The sequence below is a fragment of the Bombina bombina genome, chromosome 7 (genome assembly GCF_027579735.1).
Source record: "Bombina bombina isolate aBomBom1 chromosome 7, aBomBom1.pri, whole genome shotgun sequence".
In the NCBI taxonomy this organism is placed as follows: Eukaryota; Metazoa; Chordata; class Amphibia; order Anura; family Bombinatoridae; genus Bombina; species Bombina bombina.
This window is the reverse complement of record NC_069505.1, coordinates 317992032-318014058: the sequence shown is the minus strand read 5'-3', so window position 1 is coordinate 318014058 and position 22027 is coordinate 317992032. Positions and strand designations below refer to the sequence as shown.

The 22027-nt window shown below is 41.8% G+C and overlaps 1 protein-coding gene across 1 annotated transcript in view; it reads right to left on the bottom strand.

Moving 5' to 3' along the window:
• MTMR14 (myotubularin related protein 14) overlaps positions 1–22027 on the bottom strand; it is a 402308-nt gene that overhangs the window by 194321 nt on the left and 185960 nt on the right. Inside the window, exons 7-8 of the mRNA XM_053689383.1 lie at positions 11610–11686; positions 2861–2897 (exon numbers count right to left, since the gene is read on the bottom strand). Coding sequence (XP_053545358.1) covers positions 2861–2897; positions 11610–11686 — 114 coding nt within the window. The remainder of the gene's footprint in view (positions 1–2860; positions 2898–11609; positions 11687–22027) is intronic.

Genomic DNA, 22027 nt, shown 5'->3' with positions numbered 1-22027 from the left:
TTCCTTAACTAAGGGAAGAATGGCCCTTTTTTGTCTCCATCTTGAACGAGGAGACATATAGGAATTTGTTTAAGCACTTTAGGTCCAGAATCGGGGCGGAAAGTTCCCTCCTTCTTTGGGACCACAAAAAAGTTTGAATAGTATTCCAGACCTTTTTCTGCAAGAGGTACCGGGACAATGACTCCCAGGGAGGAGAGATCCCTCACGCACCCTAGAAAAGCCTCTCTTTTCTGGCCTTGAAGACAGGTTTGACAAGAGGAATCTGCCCCTGGGTGGATGAGACTTGAAACCTATCTTGTATCCCTGAGCGATGACCTCCAGGACCCACGGGTCTTGCACGTCCCCAAACCAAGCTTCCGAAAAGAGTGACAGTCTGCCTCCTACAGAATCCAGAGCCGGATCGGGGGCCGCCCCTTCATTCCGACTTTGTCTCGGCGGCTTCTTGTTCTGCTTGGATTTATTCCAGGACTGAGCTGGCTTCCAAGTCCCCTTGGATTGCTCTGGCTTTGCGGAGGGCTGACGATGTTGGGATTTATCCGAAAGAAAGGAACGAAAATTAGGTTTGTTCTTATCCTGCGGTAAAAAGGCACCTTTGCCTCCAGTAACCGTGGAGATAATTGAGTCCAGGCCTGGACCAAATAAAGTATTTCCCTTAAATGGGAGGGAAAGAAGTCGACTTCAGAGTAATGTCCGCAGACCAGGACTGCAGCCAGAGTGAACAGAAAAACCTGAAGCCTTGGCATTCAGGCGAATAATTTGCATATTAGCATCACCCTTAAGGCCTTAATACTTTCTTGGATCACGTTGAGGGGACCCTCCACCTTGATCAACTTAGATAAGGAGTTGCACCAGTAGGTAGCCGCTCCAGCAACCGCAGCAACAGCCGCTGCCGGTTAAAACAAATATCCCATATGTTGAAACATCTTTCTTAACAGAGTTTTTATTTTCTTATCCATGGGCTCTTTAAACAACGAACTATCATCAAGCGGGATAGGAGTGCGCTTAGCAAGCGTAGAGATAGCGCCATCCACCTTGGGGATGGAACCCCACAACTCCAATTGAGAGTCTGGAACCGGGAACAATTTTTTAAAAGAAGAAGGGGAAAATGAAGAACCAATTCTTTCCCATTCATTCTTAATAATGTTCGCCATCTTTACGGGAACTGGGAAAGTCTGTGGTACAACCCTGTCCTCGTAGACCTTATCTAATTTAGGAATCAAAGGTTCCTCAGGCAATTTAGGCTCTGGAACCTCTAAGGTAGCCAAAACTTCCTTTAGCAGGAAGCGTAAATGTTCAATCCTAAATCTAAAGTCTGGTTCATCCGCAGCTGGAGGCTTAGAGGCAGCAGATTCCAACACAGAAAGAGCACCCTCTGAAGTATCAGAGGCGCCTTCATCATCGGATAATCTTGTATCAGATAAATCCAATAAGCTAGTAGATGACCCCTGGGAAGGATAGCAATATGCTTGCGCTTAGCAGGGCAAGGTAAAGCACTAAAGGCTGCAGACACTGCCGCTTGTAACTGCTCAGTAAAGTCTGGCGGTAAAAGGGCCCTTTCAGATGGAGGATTAGGAGTGCTACGAGAAGCTGGATGTGTATTAGGAGATAACTGTAGGGTGCGCACCTCACGGGACGGAGACTCCTCAGAGGTGGACGATTTAGTGGTAGCAAGCATATTAACCTTCTTTGACATGATTACTTTATCAAGGCATGTGGAACATAATTGAACGGGCGGGTATACCGCAGACTCCTCACAATATGAACAGGTATTAGACTTAGGTAAAGAGGGAGTACCCTCTAGCGCATCAGAATCCTCCATAGCTTGTGCTTATAAAGCGGACTATTGAATAATAAGTTAAAACGGCACCTTTATACCCCCAATGGCTTGGGCACTCGCCACCTCTTATGACCCAGGACAAACAGAGAAACTGCTTCTTCTCCGGTAAACCGCACAGTAAGGAAAGAGGAAATTAGTGTGACCACACCCGCCACATGGTGCGCAATGCAGGACCGCCCCTGCTATAATAGGGGAAAAAAAGCGCCAATCCTTTTAGGCTGCGCAGCTTCCAAAAACAAAAGTAAAACCTGTACGTTCCATCATCTGCCTGAGCCCAATCTCACACATGTCGCAGCATAATCGTAATAAAATAAAATTATGTGATTAATCCCCCCCCCTGCTCAATAATCCCCCCTGTTCAATAATCCCCCTACCGAGATATTAACCCTCGATTCCATACAGATAAAAGGAGCCACACTATGACCCTGTCTTCTTGCGTTATTATATGTGTATAAAAAATGACGGAATCTATGCCGTGGAACAGAAACACAGCCTCTCAAGTTTTACAGTCTTGACTCATGGACTTGAGTGATGGAAGCAGGCAGTGAAACTCGTCAACACTGATTGCTTAGGAGCTGTTAATACGAGTCTGGAAGGGTTCACAGAAAGACTCTCCCTGCATCTCCAGACTCTAACATTCATCAATGCTCTCACTGAGAGGATGACAAGACTACTTAAAACTCCAGTCCCATTTCGAAGGGTAGATACCCTTCATAAGGAACTACTCCGAATCTTCTGACACTTCTTTGCCAACCTCCTGTGACGAAAGACAAAGAATGACTGGGATATGATGGAAGTAGGGGGGAGTATTTAAGCCTTTGGCTGGGGTGTCTTTGCCTCCTCCTGGGGCCAGGTTCAGTATTTCCCAACATTAAGGAATGATGTCGTGGACTCTCCTCATATTAAGAAGGAAAAGTGATTGAATGGTGCTTATTCTATCTAAATAAAAATCACTCCCCAAAAATGTAAAAAATAAATAGGCACAAACATTTATTGAAAAAACAAAATGGAATATAATCCTACCTCTTCACCCTTGCTAAGACGATCAGCCAACATGTGCCTAGAATAGAGAATAAACACATTTCACAAACACTCTATAATCCTTGATTGTGCATCTCTGTAGTGACGTTAGCTTATATGGTCCCTAGAAACAATAAGACTATTCTAAACTCATTTCTCTGCTGTACAAGTTAACTTACAGTGAAGATTAAACTGGTTCATTGATGGGTCAGGAAATTTGCTTATAGAACAAATTTCTGAACGTTTCTGCTGATGTCAGAACTTGGATAGGTACATATGAGCTATCTATAGTATCAGCTTTGTACCAGTAGGTACCACATGTAGTAAATCACCTACTGTCTACAAATTGTAGACACCAGCATTTTAAACACAACACATGCTCAGAGAGCCTAAGGTGCTTGTACCATCTGACAATGAATCAATTTATTAATTGCTGACATGATACAAGCTCCACTGGTGCTTTGAGCAGCTGCAATATTTAAAATGCTGGTGCACTGGGAATATCTAGCTATGCTTTACATGCACGTGCAGAGAAAATGTTGAAAAGAGTAATAACTTTTACTACAAGCATTTTTGCTAATAAAGCTTGGTCCTGGGAATGACAAAAGAGGGAAGAGGCGCTCTGGTGCAGATAAACCCAATAATGAGTGAGATTTCCAATAAAAGAGAAATACTAATACTCACAAAGGTGATTGCACTTCCAGTGCAATAATCCACAAGCCGAAACTTCTGAGCCGTTCGGCTGACTCTTTCTCTCCCGGTATGCTCCCGGCAACAATCAGGCCCCGGTATGCTCCCGGCGACAATCTGGCCCCTAAGAGAAATAAAGCATAGAACACCTTTGGTGCAGATAACCCTGACCAATATGGAACTACTATCAGAGGGTAGATGTGAATACTCACAAACGTGTGTGCACAATCAGTGCAATATCGAGCGGACCGAAACTTTATAAAGCCGTTCGGCTGACTTCCGAAAGAAATGTGGCTATTGCTCTCACAAGTCCAGTGGAAAAGAACAGTTCAAAGCAAGGTAGAACAATATAAAAACTTTTATTAAAATACTTAAAACTTCGCTATGCGTTTCTCGGCTGCTCGCCGTTTCATCAGGCTCATCAATGAATGATGAAACGGCGAGCAGCCGAGAAACGCGTAGCGAAGTTTTAAGTATTTTAATAAAAGTTTTTATATTGTTCTACCTTGCTTTGAACTGTTCTTTTCCACTGGACTTGTGAGAGCAATAGCCACATTTCTTTCGGAAGTCAGCCGAACGGCTTTATAAAGTTTCGGTCCGCTCGATATTGCACTGATTGTGCACACACGTTTGTGAGTATTCACATCTACCCTCTGATAGTAGTTCCATATTGGTCAGGGTTATCTGCACCAAAGGTGTTCTATGCTTTATTTCTCTTAGGGGCCAGATTGTCGCCGGGAGCATACCGGGGCCTGATTTTTGCCGGGAGCATACCGGGAGAGAAAGAGTCAGCCGAACGGCTCAGAAGTTTCGGCTTGTGGATTATTGCACTGGAAGTGCAATCACCTTTGTGAGTATTAGTATTTCTCTTTTATTGGAAATCTCACTCATTATTGGGTTTATCTGCACCAGAGCGCCTCTTCCCTCTTTTGTCATTCCCAGGACCAAGCTTCATTTCTACGTATACTTTGGAGAGAGCTGCTGATTCCTGGGGCTATCTACACTATATAATTTCTTAAGAATTGTGGGACTTTTCAGTACACTGAATATACATGGACTTTTCTTTTTCTGTATATCAATACCGAGGAATCCAATAAGTATTTATTATATTTCATTTGTTGATCATTTTTTATATATATATAATTTTAGTGTTGTATTTTTGTTTTATATTCTTTACAGGAAATAATAGAAAATATCATAATTATAACTTTCACTTTAAGAATAGCATTGAATAGGCGCACCTCTCTTTTCCTAAAAACACACTTTGGTTAGTGTTGTTTTTTTTCCATATATTTTTGCTAATACACTTATATCTATTCAAAGGAGTAATTCATCAATGTGCAATTTAAATTGTAACCGGGATGTCGCTTCTTCGTTTTCTTGCTATCTTTATTTGAAAAAGAAGGCATCTAAGCGAAGGAGCCAGACAATTTTTGGTTCAGTACCCTGTACAGTACTTGTTTATTGGTGGGTGAATTTATCCACCAATCAGCAAGAACAACCGAGGTTGTTCACCAAAAACGGGCCGGCTTCTAAACTTACATACTTGCTATTCAAATAAAGATACCAAGAGAATGAAGAAAATTTGATAATAGGGGTAAATTAGAAAGATGCTTAAAATTGCATGCTCTATCTGAATCACGAAAGAAAAAAAATTGGGTTCAGTGTCCCTTTAATTTAGGGTGGGTCGTGTACTCTCCATGCCGGGAAAGAAAGAAATTTATCAGGTAAGCATAAATTTTGTTTCCTTTCCCAAGGCATGGAGAGTCCACAATTTAATTACTAGTGGGAACCAATACCCAAGCTAGAGGACACAGAATGAAAGGGAGGGAGAACAAGACAGGCGGACCTAAACGGAAGGCACCACCACTTGAATTACTTTTCTCCCAAAGGAAGCCTCAGCTGAGGCAAAAGTATCAAATTTGGAAAAGGTATACAAAGAGGACCAAGTGGCCGCCTTGCAGATTTGTTCCACAGAAGCTTCATTTTTGAAAGCCCATGAAGAAGAGACAGCTCTAGTGGAATGAACCGTAATTCTCTCAGGAAGCTGCTGTCCAGCTGTCTCATAAGCCAACCTGATAATACTTCTTAGCCAGAGAGAAATAGTAGTAGAAGTGACTTCTGACCCTTACGCTTGCCAGAGAAAACAACGAACAGGGCAGATGATTGCCGAAAATCTTTAGTTGCTTGAAGGTAAAATTTTAGAGCATGCACAACGTCAAGGTTATGCAACAAACGTTTCTTCTGAGAAGAAGGTTTAGGAAAAAAGAAGGAACATCAATTTCCTGTTTGATATTGCGATCCAATACAACTTTGGGAAGAAATCCCAACTTAGTACGAAGAACCGCCTTATCCACATGAAAAATAAGGTAAGGGGAATCACATTGTAGAGCTGAAAGCTCTGAAACTCTGCGAGCAGAAGAAATAGCAAGGAGAAACAAAACTTTCCAAGATAATAACTTAATATCAACTGAATGCATAGGCTCAAACGGAGCCTGCTGCAGAACCTTAAGAACAAGATTAAGACTCCATGGAGGAACACAGGCCTGATTCTGACCAAGGGCTGAACAAAATTTGAACACCTGGCAGATCTGCCAAACGTTTGTGTAAAAGAATAGACAGGGCAGAAAACTGACCCTTCCGAGTACTGACTGAAAAATCTTTCTCCAGGCCCTCCTGAAGAAACAAAAAGATGCAAGGAATCCTCACCCAACGAGAAAAACCCTTAGATTTGCACTAATAAAGGTATTTACGCCATACCTTATGGTAAATCTTACGAGTAACAGGTTTACGATCTTGAAGCATGCTATATAATAATAATAATAAAAATAATAACTAGTATTTATATAGCGCCTTTCTCCCAGTGGGACTCAAAGCACTTTTTCAGCGCTCGATCTCGGAATTAACCAAATCGGCAGCTGAATAGTAATAGTTGTTATTATTACCCAATTTAATGGTACTCATTTTATTGACCTCGGAAGGATGAAGGGCTGAGTTAGACTAGAGAGGAGACAATTGTGAGACTCAGCCCATTGGAGAATGTGAGTCACCTTCATAGCTAAGGAACTCAGAGTTCTTCCCTGGTGGTTGATATACGCCACTGAAGTGATGTTGTCCAACTGAAATCTGATAAATCAGACCGAACCTAGTTGAGGCCAAGTTGTTAGAGCATTGAAAATTGCTCTAAGTTCCAAGATGTTTATTGGGAGAGAAGACTCCTTTCGGGTCCAAAACCCTGAGTCTTTAAAGAACCCCAAACTGATCCCCAGCACGACAGGCTGGCATCTGTGGTCACAATTTCTCAAGATAGTCTCAGGAAGTACCCTGAGACAGATGATCCTGAGAAATCCACCAAGATAGAGAGTCTCTTGTTACTGAGTCTAAGACTATCCTCTGAGAGAGATCCAAGTGGTCTCTGTTCCATTGACTGAGCATGCATAACTGTAGAGGTCTCAGATGGAAATGAGCAAAAGGAATAATGTCCATGGAAGCAACCATTAGACCAATTACTTCCATACACTGAGCCATTGATGGACGGATAGAGGACCTAAGGGAAAGACTGGAAGCAAGAATCTTGGATTTTCTGACTTTCGTTAGAAAAATCTTCATAGACACAGAGTCTATGATCGTTCCCAAAAAGCATACATGATGTTTGGCATCAGGCAACTCTTTTCCAGATCTATTTTCCACCAGTGAGTACAAAAATAGAAAACAGAGTGTCTCTGTGTGAGCTCTTGCTAAAAGAAAAGATAGGGCCTTAACCAAGATGCCGTCCAGGTATGGCGCCACCGCTATTCCCTGAGATCTGACCACCGTCAAAAGGGCCCCTAGGACTTTTGTAAAGATCAGAGGAGCCGTGGCAAGGCCGAAGGGAAGGGCAACAAATTGGAAGTGTTTGTCTAGAAAGGCAAACCGCAGGAACTAGTACTGTTCCTTGTGAATAGGAACATGAAGGTACGCGTCCTTCAGGTCTATGGTCGTCATAAACTGAGCCTCCTGAATCAAGGGAAGAATGGAGCTTATAGTCTCCATTTTGAAGGATGGAACCTTGAGAAATTTGTTGAGACACTTGAAGTCTAGAATGGGATGAAAAGTTCCCTCCTTCTTGGGAACACAAACAGGTTGGAATAGAATCCTTGACCTTGTTCCTCCAGAGGAACTGGAACGATCACTCCTAGAGAAGAGAGCGCCTTTACACAGTTTAAGAAGGCCTCTCTTTTTATCCAGTTTGCAGATAATCTTGACAGGAGAAATCTGCCTTTGGGTGTAATGCTCGTGGGATACCCCTCTATCAGACCAAACTCGGCCAGTAGTCTTGTTATATCGGCGTCGAGCCGGAATGATAGGGAATATCCCAGAGCAGAGAAAGTTAGCAAGATAAGGAGAGCGGCACTCACCACAGGCAGGGTAGTCCCCAGTGGCAACAGCATAACAGGGCAAGGCAAATCACTGGAATGGTCAGACAGGCAGGATTCACAATAGTAAAGCAGTCCAAGGACAAACCACTAGAATGGTCAGACAGGCAGGGTTTGGCAACGGTAAAGCAGTCCAGGGGCACACCACTTGAATGGCCAGGCAGGAGGGGTTCGGCAACAAAGAGGCAATACAAAATAACAGGGGTTCAGTAGCAATATATCAGTCCAGCAATTTAGGGCTTAAACAGGTAGTCAAACAGGCAGGGTTCAGCAGCAATATATCAGTCCAGCAATTTAGGGGTTAAACAGGTAGAGTAGTCAGACAGGCAGAGTTCAGCAGCAGCGTATAGATCCAGAAATTCAGGGGTATGGCAGGCAGAGTAGTCAGACAGGCAGGGTTCAAAACACAGCAAGACAAATAAGAAGAAAAACGATCTATCACTCGCAGGAGTACACAAAGTAACACCTATACTTGGGCAGTGATAGAACGTTTGGAGGAGGCTTACATAGGCGCAGGACTCGCGCCACAGACGTCCAGGACCGGCATCAGGAGAAGTCAGCGCTGCACGCATCCTACCCGACACAGCCCCTGGCAACGAGCAGGGAAGGAGACGCTGCGCCCCTAGCAATCCCATCTGAATCCCATCTTGTATCCCTGGGAGAATACTTCCACTGCCCAAGGATCTTGGACATCGCAAATCCAAGCCTGCTGATAGAAGGAAAGCCTGCCTCCCACCTGATCCATGACTGGATCGGGGGCGGACCCTTCATGCCAATCTAGATTCAGAGGAAGGCTTCTTGGATTGCTTTCCCTTATTCCAAGACTGGTTAGACCTCCAAGAGGACTTGGTCTGTTCAGGTTTGGATAAAGAGGATGATTTTTGTCCCTTGAAGTTACGAAAGGAACGAAAATGAGAAGTCTGGCGACCCTGGGGTCTAGCCTTCTTATCCTGAGGTAAGAAGGCCCCCTTTCCACCTGTAACTGTAGAAATTATTTTAGCCAGACCACAGCCAAATAAAGTCTTGCCCTTAAAGGGTAGAGATAAAAGCTTAGACTTGGATGTCACGTCAGCAGGCCAAGTCTTTAGCCACAAAGCTCTATGAGACAGGACGGCAAAGCTAGAAATCTTTGCCCCTAAGCAAAGTACTTGCATGCTAGCATCACAGATAAAAGTATTAGCCAACTTTAAAGCCTTGATCCTATCCTGGATCTCCTCAATAGTAGTCTCCTCCGAAATCAGATCGGAAAAAGAGTCACACCAATATGAGGCTGCACCAGCGACTGTCGCAATACTAGCAACCGGTTTCCATTGTTAAAACATTTTTTGTAAAAAAAAAACTCCAGTTTCCTGTCCATATGGCTCTTGAAAGAAGAAATAACCTCTAGAGGAATAGTGGTTCTCTTGGCTAAAGTGGATATAGCACCCTCTACTTTAGGGACAGTGCACCAAAGATCTTGCACAGAGTCAGCCACAGGAAACATCTTCTTAAAAACAGGAGACGGGGAAAGAGGAACACCCAACTTCTCCCATTCCTGAGATATAATGTCAGACATGCAGTCTGTAACAGGAAATACCTCCACAGATTTGGGTCTGACATCAAATACTCTGTTGAGCTTATTAGCCTTTTTAGGAGTCTCTGCGACTGTATTTTCAGAGTCGTCCAAAGTAGCTAGAACCTATTTCAAAAGCAAACGGAGGTGTTCAAGCTTAAATCTAAAATGTACCTCCTCTGAGTCCGCTGTTCTAGCAACAGCAGTTTCAGAATCAGAAATCTCTCCCTCAGAAGTCTCTGAAGAGAGATCCTCCTCAGGTAGTTGAGATAGACTGACTAAAGCAGTCTTGGTGGCTTCAGAAGTACTTGTTTTAGAAATGTGTTTAGATTTTCTTTTTCTCTTACCCGCAATAGGTAAAGCACTCTGAGCTGCAGAAACTGCAGAAGTCAGTTGCGCAGCAAAATCACCTGGAAAATATACACCTCCAGGATCTGACTGAGAGGAACCACAGGACACTGCTTGTGTAACTGCCAAAGACTGGGACGTCTTAGGTGAAAGTTGGGAAGCATTACATGGACAACATTATCCTGAGAGACAGATGGTTCTGAGGGTATCGCTATTTTTAGAAAGTAACAGTTAATTAACACACTTGGAACAAAACTGCACAGGGGTTATAACCTGAGCCTCAAGGAATTATAAGCATTTGGCAAAGGATAAAGATATATCAGGATCCATAAGTCCTACAGGGTATTGATTCACAGACACAATAATCAATATTCAAGCCCAGCAATTAAAATTCCACAAAAAAAAAAATTACAAATTTTAAAAATATTTAAAAATGTGGAACCTCTATAACCCCATCCCTCCGGAGACACAAGGAGGACAAGAGCCTAATCTTTGATTAAAAAGACTCTTCCTATTAACTGTAATGTTGGCTCACACTTGCATCCACATAAAAAAGCACTGGATAAAAACAGGAGACGCTAGATCCGAGAAGCAAGCTACAGCCAGTAGCAGAGAATCGGAGTCTCTGCTCCGACAGGAAGACAGGCTGTCATGTGACCATAAGGAAATAAACTACGCCACAGATGAAAAGCGCGCGTATCGGCAGCACAGAAAAACAAAAACAAATTTAAAAGTGAAAGTTAAAAGTGGCTTGCGATCGCAAGACGCAATTACAGTGGAACAATATGGATTATAAATAAAATATTAGAAGCACTACAAAAGGGCTTACTTAACCCCTCCAGAGACAGCCTCAAAATAAGGAGGGAAAAAATGTAATCCCTTACACTCCCCAGTAGAGAATGCCCTGGGGTCTGCTGTTCCAGTTGTAATTTCCAATGTGTACAGATATTACCCAGACTTCCACTAAGAGGGATGTTAACCCCCTGAAGTGCTATGTCCTAACCTAGAAGGTAAAAAGCACTTACCTGTGGAATATAGCTGCAGGACAGGAACAGCTCCTCAGGTATAACAGACTCAGCCGACCTCTGCCAGGGAAAAAGAAAAAGCAGAGTAACCAACCCTGGTTTTCTGTGGAGGGATAGCATACATGTTGGAAGGTAAGCACGGACTACCTCGCCGTCTTCCAACTGCTAAAAGCCACCATTACTCTTACTAAAGAGGATTACATGGACACAGCATAGCCCCAATCCCTGCTTGCAGGGAAAAGTACCCATTGGATTAATATCTTAAGACACCATCTTCACACATCCTGCCGATGTACAAGGCAAAGAATGACTGGGCATTATGGGTAAGGGAAGTGGCACTTAACAGCAGCTCTGCTGGGGTGTTCTTTGCCTCCTCCTGCTGGCCAGGAGTTGAATATCCCACTAGTAATTGGAATGAAATTGTGGACTCTCCATGTCTTGGGAAAGAAATTGTATTTTCTATCTGAATCATGAAAGGAAAATGTTGAGTTTCATGACCCTTTTCTCTCTTGTTTTTCATTGTAGATTCTTCCACCCATCAGAGGGCAGAGTATACATTCTGCAACTTAGGTTTACATATTTTTCTGCGTCTATTTCTCAGGTTTTTTTTTAACCACTTCATTCTTGTTTTATAAAAGAATAATGAAGAATCAACAAAAATCACATTTATTATTCTCATCAGGCTATCACAGTAACAACAAAGGAATCAAATGTGAACTCACCCAAATAGAAACCAGTCATACGCAATGGTAAGGTAAAGAATCTCTACCGGATCCAGACTGCTGTGAACTATTCCATCCTGCACAAGAATAAATGACTATTTTAAACCAGGTTAAAGAGGCGTTACATTTTTTTTTTTTGTTATGCATATAAAAGAACAGCTGTTAAACAGGTTAAGGTATTTGGTGTGATCACCTGGTAATACAGAGAAAATTTGCATTTAAAAAAAGAAAGGGAATTGCAAATTACTTCTGAATCTGCTGCCCTCCAACTTGAGTTCAAACCTTTTACTCAGGCTCTTTTTATACAAATTCGATATCGTTATTAAATTGCTTGAAGGGACACTGAACCCATTTTTTTCCCGTCATGATTCAGATAGAGCGTGCAATTTTAAGCAACTTTCTAATTTACTCCTATTATCAATTTGTCTTCATTCTCTTGGAATCTTTATTTGATAAAGCAGAAATGTAAGTTTTGGAGCCGGCCTATTTTTGGTTCAGAATCCTGGGTAGCACTTGCTGACTGGTGGCTACATTTTAGTCACCAATCATCAAGCACTACCCAGGTGCTGAACCAAAAATGGGCCAGCTCCTAAACGTACATTCTTGCTTTTTTAAATAAAGATACCAAGAGAACCAAGAAAAAACAGAATTTATGTTTACCTGATAAATTACTTTCTCCAACGGTGTGTCCGGTCCACGGCGTCATCCTTACTTGTGGGATATTCTCTTCCCCAACAGGAAATGGCAAAGAGCCCAGCAAAGCTGGTCACATGATCCCTCCTAGGCTCCGCCTACCCCAGTCATTCGACCGACGTAAAGGAGGAATATTTGCATAGGAGAAACCATATGATACCGTGGTGACTGTAGTTAAAGAAAATAAATTATCAGACCTGATTAAAAAACCAGGGCGGGCCACACACCGTTGGAGAAAGTAATTTATCAGGTAAACATAAATTCTGTTTTCTCCAACATAGGTGTGTCCGGTCCACGGCGTCATCCTTACTTGTGGGAACCAATACCAAAGCTTTAGGACACGGATGAAGGGAGGGAGCAAATCAGGTCACCTAAATGGAAGGCACCACGGCTTGCAAAACCTTTCTCCCAAAAATAGCCTCAGAAGAAGCAAAAGTATCAAACTTGTAAAATTTGGTAAAAGTGTGCAGTGAAGACCAAGTCGCTGCCCGACATATCTGATCAACAGAAGCCTCGTTCTTGAAGGCCCATGTGGAAGCCACAGCCCTAGTGGAATGAGCTGTGATTCTTTCAGGAGGCTGCCGTCCGGCAGTCTCATAAGCCAATCTGATGATGCTTTTAATCCAAAAAGAGAGAGAGGTAGAAGTTGCTTTTTGACCTCTCCTTTTACCAGAGTAAACAACAAACAAGGAAGATGTTTGTCTAAAATCCTTTGTAGCATCTAAATAGAATTTTAGAGCGCGAACAACATCCAAATTGTGCAACAAACGTTCCTTCTTTGAAACTGGATTCGGACACAAAGAAGGCACGACTATCTCCTGGTTAATGTTTTTGTTAGAAACAACTTTCGGAAGAAAACCAGGTTTAGTACGTAAAACCACCTTATCTGCATGGAACACCAGATAAGGAGGAGAACACTGCAGAGCAGATAATTCTGAAACTCTTCTAGCAGAAGAAATTGCAACCAAAAACAAAACTTTCCAAGATAATAACTTAATATCAACGGAATGTAAGGGTTCAAACGGAACCCCCTGAAGAACTGAAAGAACTAAGTTGAGACTCCAAGGAGGAGTCAAAGGTTTGTAAACAGGCTTGATTCTAACCAGAGCCTGAACAAAGGCTTGAACATCTGGCACAGCTGCCAACTTTTTGTGAAGTAACACAGACAAGGCAGAAATCTGTCCCTTCAAGGAACTTGCAGATAATCCTTTCTCCAATCCTTCTTGAAGAAAGGATAGAATCTTAGGAATTTTTACCTTGTCCCAAGGGAATCCTTTAGATTCACACCAACAGATATATTTTTTCCATATTTTGTGGTAAATTTTTCTAGTTACAGGCTTTCTGGCCTGAACAAGAGTATCAATAACAGAATCTGAGAACCCTCGCTTTGATAAGATCAAGCGTTCAATCTCCAAGCAGTCAGTTGGAGTGAGACCAGATTCGGATGTTCGAACGGACCTTGAACAAGAAGGTCTCGTCTCAAAGGTAGCTTCCATGGTGGAGCCGATGACATATTCACCAGATCTGCATACCAAGTCCTGCGTGGCCACGCAGGAGCTATCAAGATCACCGATGCCCTCTCCTGATTGATCCTGGCTACCAGCCTGGGGATGAGAGGAAACGGCGGGAATACATAAGCTAGTTTGAAGGTCCAAGGTGCTACTAGTGCATCTACTAGAGTCGCCTTGGGATCCCTGGATCTGGACCCGTAGCAAGGAACCTTGAAGTTCTGACGAGAGGCCATCAGATCCATGTCTGGAATGCCCCACAGTTGAGTAATTTGGGCAAAGATTTCCGGATGGAGTTCCCACTCCCCCGGATGTAATGTCTGACGACTCAGAAAATCCGCTTCCCAATTTTCCACTCCTGGGATGTGGATTGCAGACAGGTGGCAGGAGTGAGTCTCCGCCCATTGAATGATTTTGGTCACTTCTTCCATCGCCAGGGAACTCCTTGTTCCCCCCTGATGGTTGATGTACGCAACAGTCGTCATGTTGTCTGATTGAAACCGTATGAACTTGGCCTTTGCTAGCTGAGGCCAAGCCTTGAGAGCATTGAGTATCGCTCTCAGTTCCAGAATATTTATTGGTAGAAGAGATTCTTCCCGAGACCAAAGACCCTGAGCTTTCAGGGGTCCCCAGACCGCGCCCCAGCCCATCAGACTGGCGTCGGTCGTGACAATGACCCACTCTGGCCTGCGGAAGTTCATCCCTTGTGACAGGTTGTCCAGGGACAGCCACCAACGGAGTGAATCTCTGGTCCTCTGATTTACTTGTATCGTCGGAGACAAGTCTGTATAGTCCCCATTCCACTGACTGAGCATGCACAGTTGTAATGGTCTTAGATGAATGCGCGCAAAAGGAACTATGTCCATTGCCGCTACCATCAAACCTATTACTTCCATGCACTGCACTATGGAAGGAAGAGGAACGGAATGAAGTATTTGACAAGAGTTTAGAAGTTTTGTTTTTCTGGCCTCTGTCAGAAAAATCCTCATTTCTAAGGAGTCTATTATTGTTCCCAAGAAGGGAACCCTTGTTGACGGAGATAGAGAACTCTTTTCTACGTTCACTTTCCATCCGTGAGATCTGAGAAAGGCCAGGACTATGTCCGTGTGAGCCTTTGCTTGAGGAAGGGACGACGCTTGAATCAGAACGTCGTCCAAGTAAGGTACTACTGCAATGCCCCTTGGTCTTAGCACCGCTAGAAGGGACCCTAGTACCTTTGTGAAAATCCTTGGAGCAGTGGCTAATCCGAAAGGAAGTGCCACGAACTGGTAATGCTTGTCCAGGAATGCGAACCTTAGGAACCGATGATGTTCCTTGTGGATAGGAATATGTAGATACGCATCCTTTAAATCCACCGTGGTCATGAATTGACCTTCCTGGATGGAAGGAAGAATTGTTCGAATGGTTTCCATTTTGAACGATGGAACCTTGAGAAACTTGTTTAGGATCTTGAGATCTAAGATTGGTCTGAACGTTCCCTCTTTTTTGGGAACCACGAACAGATTGGAGTAGAACCCCATCCCTTGTTCCCCTAATGGAACAGGATGAATCACTCCCATTTTTAACAGGTCTTCTACACAATGTAAGAATGCCTGTTTTTTTATGTGGTCTGAAGACAATTGAGACCTGTGGAACCTCCCCCTTGGGGGAAGCCCCTTGAATTCCAGAAGATAACCTTGGGAGACTATTTCTAGTGCCCAAGGATCCAGAACATCTCTTGCCCAAGCCTGAGCGAAGAGAGAGAGTCTGCCCCCCACCAGATCCGGTCCCGGATCGGGGGCCAACAGTTCATGCTGTCTTGGTAGCAGTGGCAGGTTTCTTGGCCTGCTTTCCCTTGTTCCAGCCTTGCATTGGTCTCCAGGCTGGCTTGGCTTGAGAAGTATTACCCTCTTGCTTAGAGGACGTAGCACTTGGGGCTGGTCCGTTTCTACGAAAGGGACGAAAATTAGGTTTATTTTTGGCCTTGAAAGACCTATCCTGAGGAAGGGCGTGGCCCTTACCCCCAGTGATATCAGAGATAATCTCTTTCAAGTCAGGGCCAAACAGCGTTTTCCCCTTGAAAGGAATGTTAAGCAATTTGTTCTTGGAAGACGCATCCGCTGACCAAGATTTCAACCAAAGCGCTCTGCGCGCCACAATAGCAAACCCAGAATTTTTCGCCGCTAACCTAGCCAATTGCAAAGTGGCGTCTAGGGTGAAAGAATTAGCCAATTTGAGAGCACGGATTCTGTCCATAATCTCCTCATAAGGAGGAGAATCACTAGTGATCGCCTTTTCTAGCTCATCGAACCAGAAACACGCGGCTGTAGTGACAGGGACAATGCATGAAATTGGTTGTAGAAGGTAACCTTGCTGAACAAACATCTTTTTAAGCAAACCTTCTAATTTTTTATCCATAGGATCTTTGAAAGCACAACTATCTTCTATGGGTATAGTGGTGCGTTTGTTTAAAGTAGAAACCGCCCCCTCGACCTTGGGGACTGTCTGCCATAAGTCCTTTCTGGGGTCGACCATAGGAAACAATTTTTTAAATATGGGGGGAGGGACGAAAGGTATACCGGGCCTTTCCCATTCTTTATTTACAATGTCCGCCACCCGCTTGGGTATAGGAAAAGCTTCTGGGGGCCCCGGGACCTCTAGGAACTTGTCCATTTTACATAGTTTCTCTGGGATGATCAAATTCTCACAATCATCCAGAGTGGATAACACCTCCTTAAGCAGAGCGCGGAGATGTTCCAACTTAAATTTAAATGTAATCACATCAGGTTCAGCTTGTTGAGAAATTTTCCCTGAATCTGAAATTTCTCCCTCAGACAAAACCTCCCTGGCCCCCTCAGACTGGTGTAGGGGCCCTTCAGAAACAATATCATCAGCGTCCTCATGCTCTTCAGTATTATCTAAAACAGAGCAGTCGCGCTTACGCTGATAAGTGGGCATTTTGGCTAAAATGTTTTTGATAGAATTATCCATTACAGCCGTTAATTGTTGCATAGTAAGGAGTATTGGCGCGCTAGATGTACTAGGGGCCTCCTGAGTGGGCAAGACTGGTGTAGACGAAGGAGGGGATGATGCAGTACCATGCTTACTCCCCTCACTTGAGGAATCATCTTGGGCATCATTTTCTCTAAATTTTGTGTCACATAAATCACATCTATTTAAATGAGAAGGAACCTTGGCTTCCCCACATTCAGAACACAGTCTATCTGGTAGTTCAGACATGTTAAACAGGCATAAACTTGATAACAAAGTACAAAAAACGTTTTAAAATAAAACCGTTACTGTCACTTTAAATTTTAAACTGAACACACTTTATTACTGCAATTGCGAAAAAGTATGAAGGAATTGTTCAAAATTCACCAAAATTTCACCACAGTGTCTTAAAGCCTTAAAAGTATTGCACACCAAATTTGGAAGCTTTAACCCTTAAAATAACGGAACCGGAGCCGTTTTTATCTTTAACCCCTTTACAGTCCCTGGTATCTGCTTTGCTGAGACCCAACCAAGCCCAAAGGGGAATACGATACCAAATGACGCCTTCAGAAAGTCTTTTCTATGTATCAGAGCTCCTCACACATGCGACTGCATGTCATGCTTCTCAAAAACAAGTGCGCAATACCGGCGCGAAAATGAGACTCTGCCTATGATTAGGGAAAGCCCCTAGAGAATAAGGTGTCCAAAACAGTGCCTGCCGATATTATTTTACAAAATACCCAGATTAAAATGATTCCTCAAGGCTAAATATGTTTATTATATGAATCGATTTAGCCCAGAAAATGTCTACAGTCTTAAAAAGCCCTTGTGAAGCCCTTATTTATTGTCTGTAATAAAAATGGCTTACCGGATCCCATAGGGAAAATGACAGCTTCCAGCATTACATCGTCTTGTTAGAATGTGTCATACCTCAAGCAGTAAAATTCTGCTCACTGTTCCCTCAACTGAAGTTAATTCCTCTCAACAGTCCTGTGTGGAACAGCTATCGATTTTAGTAACGGTTGCTAAAATCATTTTCCTCTTACAAACAGAAATCTTCATCTCTTTTCTGTTTCAGAGTAAATAGTACATACCAGCACTATTTTAAAATAACAAACTCTTGATTGAATAATAAAAACTACAGTTAAACACTAAAAAACTCTAAGCCATCTCCGTGGAGATGTTGCCTGTACAACGGCAAAGAGAATGACTGGGGTAGGCGGAGCCTAGGAGGGATCATGTGACCAGCTTTGCTGGGCTCTTTGCCATTTCCTGTTGGGGAAGAGAATATCCCACAAGTAAGGATGACGCCGTGGACCGGACACACCTATGTTGGAGAAATTGATAATAGGAGTAAATAAGAAAGTTGCTTAAAATCACATGCTCAATCATGGCAGTTTAATTTTGACAAGGCTATTCCTTTAATAGTACTTGATGTTGTTTTTTTCTTGTAAGTTATATTTTTACCCCAAATACCATTTTAGTAGCTCTGCTTTGAAAAGGTTTTAAATTTATTTATATATAGTGCAGCATCTGTGTACAAGGACATTGTATCTATATCCTTCACTCTCTGATTCTCCTAGAGTTATACTAAATACAAATCTTATTTTCGCGTCATAAATAAATGTACCATTTATATGTCAAACCTCTATACTATTTACTATCACGTATCCATCACAAAATGTTAGAACCTGGTTTAATACTATTTTTAGATCATTGCTTAAATATCATGAAAATAAAAAGCAGATCAGCCAGACAACATATATAATATATACAGGTAGATCTCATTTTATTATGAGTTTGCTTTATACCGACATTTAATAACAATTGTTGCAATGTTAATGGCATTTATACGGTTTGGGGTGTTGGTTACTGCCTGGGGTACCAAATTATTTAATTATTATTTATTATTATACTTCAGTGATTAAATCTTAGTAACTGCCCACGAAGGTTTGCCCTTTGCAAAGCTAGTGCGGTTCGAGTTTGTGATTGAGTTATCAAGTCAAAATTAACCTTTCATTATTCAGATGCATGCAATTTTAAACAACTTTCCAATTTACTTCTTTTAACAAAATGTTCACAGTCTTTTTATATTTAAACTTTTTGAGTCACCAGCTCCTACTGAGCATGTGCAAGAGTTCCCAGAATAAGCGTGTATGCATTTGTGATTGTCTGTCACATGGTACGTGTATGCATTTGTGATTGGCCGATGGCTGTCACATGGTACAGGGGGAGTGGAAATAGAAATAACTTTTAAAATTGTCAGAAAAAAAATCTACTACTGATTTGAAGTTCAGACTAAGTTCTATTGCATTGTCTTGTTATCTTGCATTTGTCGATTATGCAAATCTACTTTGTTGACTGGTCCTTTAAGCTGGTTGGAATGAAATCTTAAAAACATAACACTAAAGGTTAAAAGGTACAGTAAACACCTTAAGATTTTTTTTTATATAAAATGTTTAGTTATAAATAGATTTGTATTATTTATTTTGCCCCCTTTCATGTAAAAGAGCATAATTTATGACTCTTAGACCTTGAAATGCACCCTGCTGACTTCTCAAGGCTATAACTCTGCTACATATCTGTCCCTTATTGGCTTTGATAGACAACAACTGGAAAACAATTCACTTTAAACTAAATGTTATTACAGTGGCTAGCTTTGTTGCCTGCAGGCTAAAGCTCAGATTGGCTCCTTCAATTAAGGCAAAAGGGGCTGGATATGGCTACTGAAAAGGATGTTAATTTGTTTTAAAAACATTAAAAGGGATATGAAACCCAAACTTTTTCTTTCATGATTCAGAAAGAGCATGTGATTTTAAACATCTTACTAATTTATTACCAATTTGTCTTTGTTCCCTTGGTATCATTTTTTGAAAAGCAGGGACATAGAGCACTACATGGAAGCAGTTTTTCAAGAATGTTATCCATTTGCAAGAGCACTAGATGGCAGTACTATTTCCTCCCATGCTAAGAATATAATGGGGACAAGGCACATTTGATAAAAAGTAAATTGGAAACATTTTTTTTAAAAAAAATTATATGTCTGAACCACAAAAGAAAAATGTGCGGTTTCATCTCCCTTTAAGACTTGGCTGACATTATTCTATAGCAAATCAACAGAAATGTCTTGTAATGACAAGGTATTTAATGTTTTAAATTAAAAAAAATACGTAACAAATGCAAAGTACTACACAAACGTCCTGACCCTATGTACTTCCCTATACAATTAATGAAACCACAGTATAGAGAAAATTTTCAGAAGGAATGAGCCGGTTGAAGAGGCCACTATTGTCCCTCTGGATATATTGGTAATAAGTCAAGTGGCCCACGTAGAAGGCCTCTCCTGGAAGTCACTTTATGGTTTGTAGCAGGCATGGCATGAATAAGGGAGATTGATCCCGAAACGTTGCCTTCCTTTTTATCTCCACAATAAATTGTTACTGCATTTGCTGTCACCCGCCTGCTTTTAGTCACTTTATGAACCCAGCGCACAATATATCACAAAGGGAATTTAAATAAGGCACGCTTGAATTCCATTTAACATCTAGAAAACGGACACTTCACTGTACCTAAAAGATGGGTTAACAAAGAGGGTGAAGGGTTATTGTGGAATTTAATCAAGAAATTATATCCTTAAAGGGACAATTCACCCCCAAAAAACTCTCCCATTTAAATTGTTCAATGATCCATTTTACCTGCGGGAGCGTATTAAAGGGACAAAAAACAAGTTGGGATAGAGATACAATAATATAATATGTACTTTAATTACTTTACCTGCAAATTTATACTGCAGTGCCTCGTCATTAACCCTTTATTTTTAGTTTCTGAATTGTAGAGCTCTAACTCCCCCCACACATTTCTTTTTATGGATGTAGCTATAGCCAACTTTGTTTTGGTAAAATGCAGAAGTGAATAGGGATTATCTGCTGGAGCATGCCTAGAAGCTGTGAACTCAGTTGAAATACAAAGCCTGTGTCTAAACACTGATAAGGGGGGTGGAGTTAGCTGCTCCAGACAGCACAGCTTTGTAACTAATTTTCCTTATTTTTGAAAAGTATTTTAAAATACTTGCCAGCATTTTTTAAACAATTTTTTATACAAACTATTTTTTACTTAATTAGCCCTTTTAGGATATGCACAGATCTCAACCTGTTTTATGGCACTTTAAATTGTTTACAAGTATCTCCTTTACGCCTATTTTAGCCTTTGAAATAGCCAATTTAGCATGTGGTATCCCAACCTATACTAAAAGTTTTGATTCTGGAGTCTCAGCTATTGAATAGCCTAAGTAAACATAGCCAACAGAAGAAATGGCAGGATAGTAAGTAATATTATCATTTTCCACTGTTCTCTTTATGTATTGAGCTTTAGTTTTCCAGACAAATATAAGACAAGGAAGCTAGTGTGTGTACACAAACTGATAACATAATGAGATCTGATATTACCTGAAGCTCAACCCATTGTAATAGGCTGTGGTTTAAAAGCACAAAACCAGCTACTTCATATACACAAATAAACCTGAAAATGCAATTTCTCATACATGTTATACTCTGCAGCTGGTATAACAAGTCATTAAAAATACATTCATATAAAAACTATTTTACAGTGTACTGTCCCTTTAAGGTGACTGAAGTATTTGTCATATACTGTAAGGGTGTTGGGTAGCAATTAAGGCAAACTCAACCAGATGGCCATTTAATAGAGGCTATATTATACCTTTGGCTAGACTTAGCTTACCCCTAATAACTTTTATTATCAAATTGTATTCATTCTCTTGGTATCCCTTGTTGAAAAGCAGGGACATAAGCTCAGGAGCGTGTCTGGAGACCTATATTGCAGAAGTTTTGCAAGAATCTTATCCATTGCAAGAGCACTAGATGGCAGCACAATTTTTAAACAACTTTCCCATTGACTTCTATTGTCTAATTTTCTTTGCTCTCTTGGTATCCCTTGTTGAAAAGCATAACTAGGTGGGCTGAGTGGGCTCATATCAAAGATTGGAGCTTCCGGAGGGAGGAGCTAGAAGGAGCATGTGAAAACGGCATGCTGCTCGATAGAGCTCAACTGAGATCTACCCATGGTCAATGTCCGTTGTTGGAGGTGGAAAGCAGTAGCCTCCCTAGGACACTAACCCCTGTGATTGGGGGGTTCGACCTGGAAGCCATCTGGAGCCACAAATGTTTCACCCACTAGAGCCGCAACTGAAGTTTGCCTCAAACACCTAAGCAGTAGGTTATATTGGCCAGT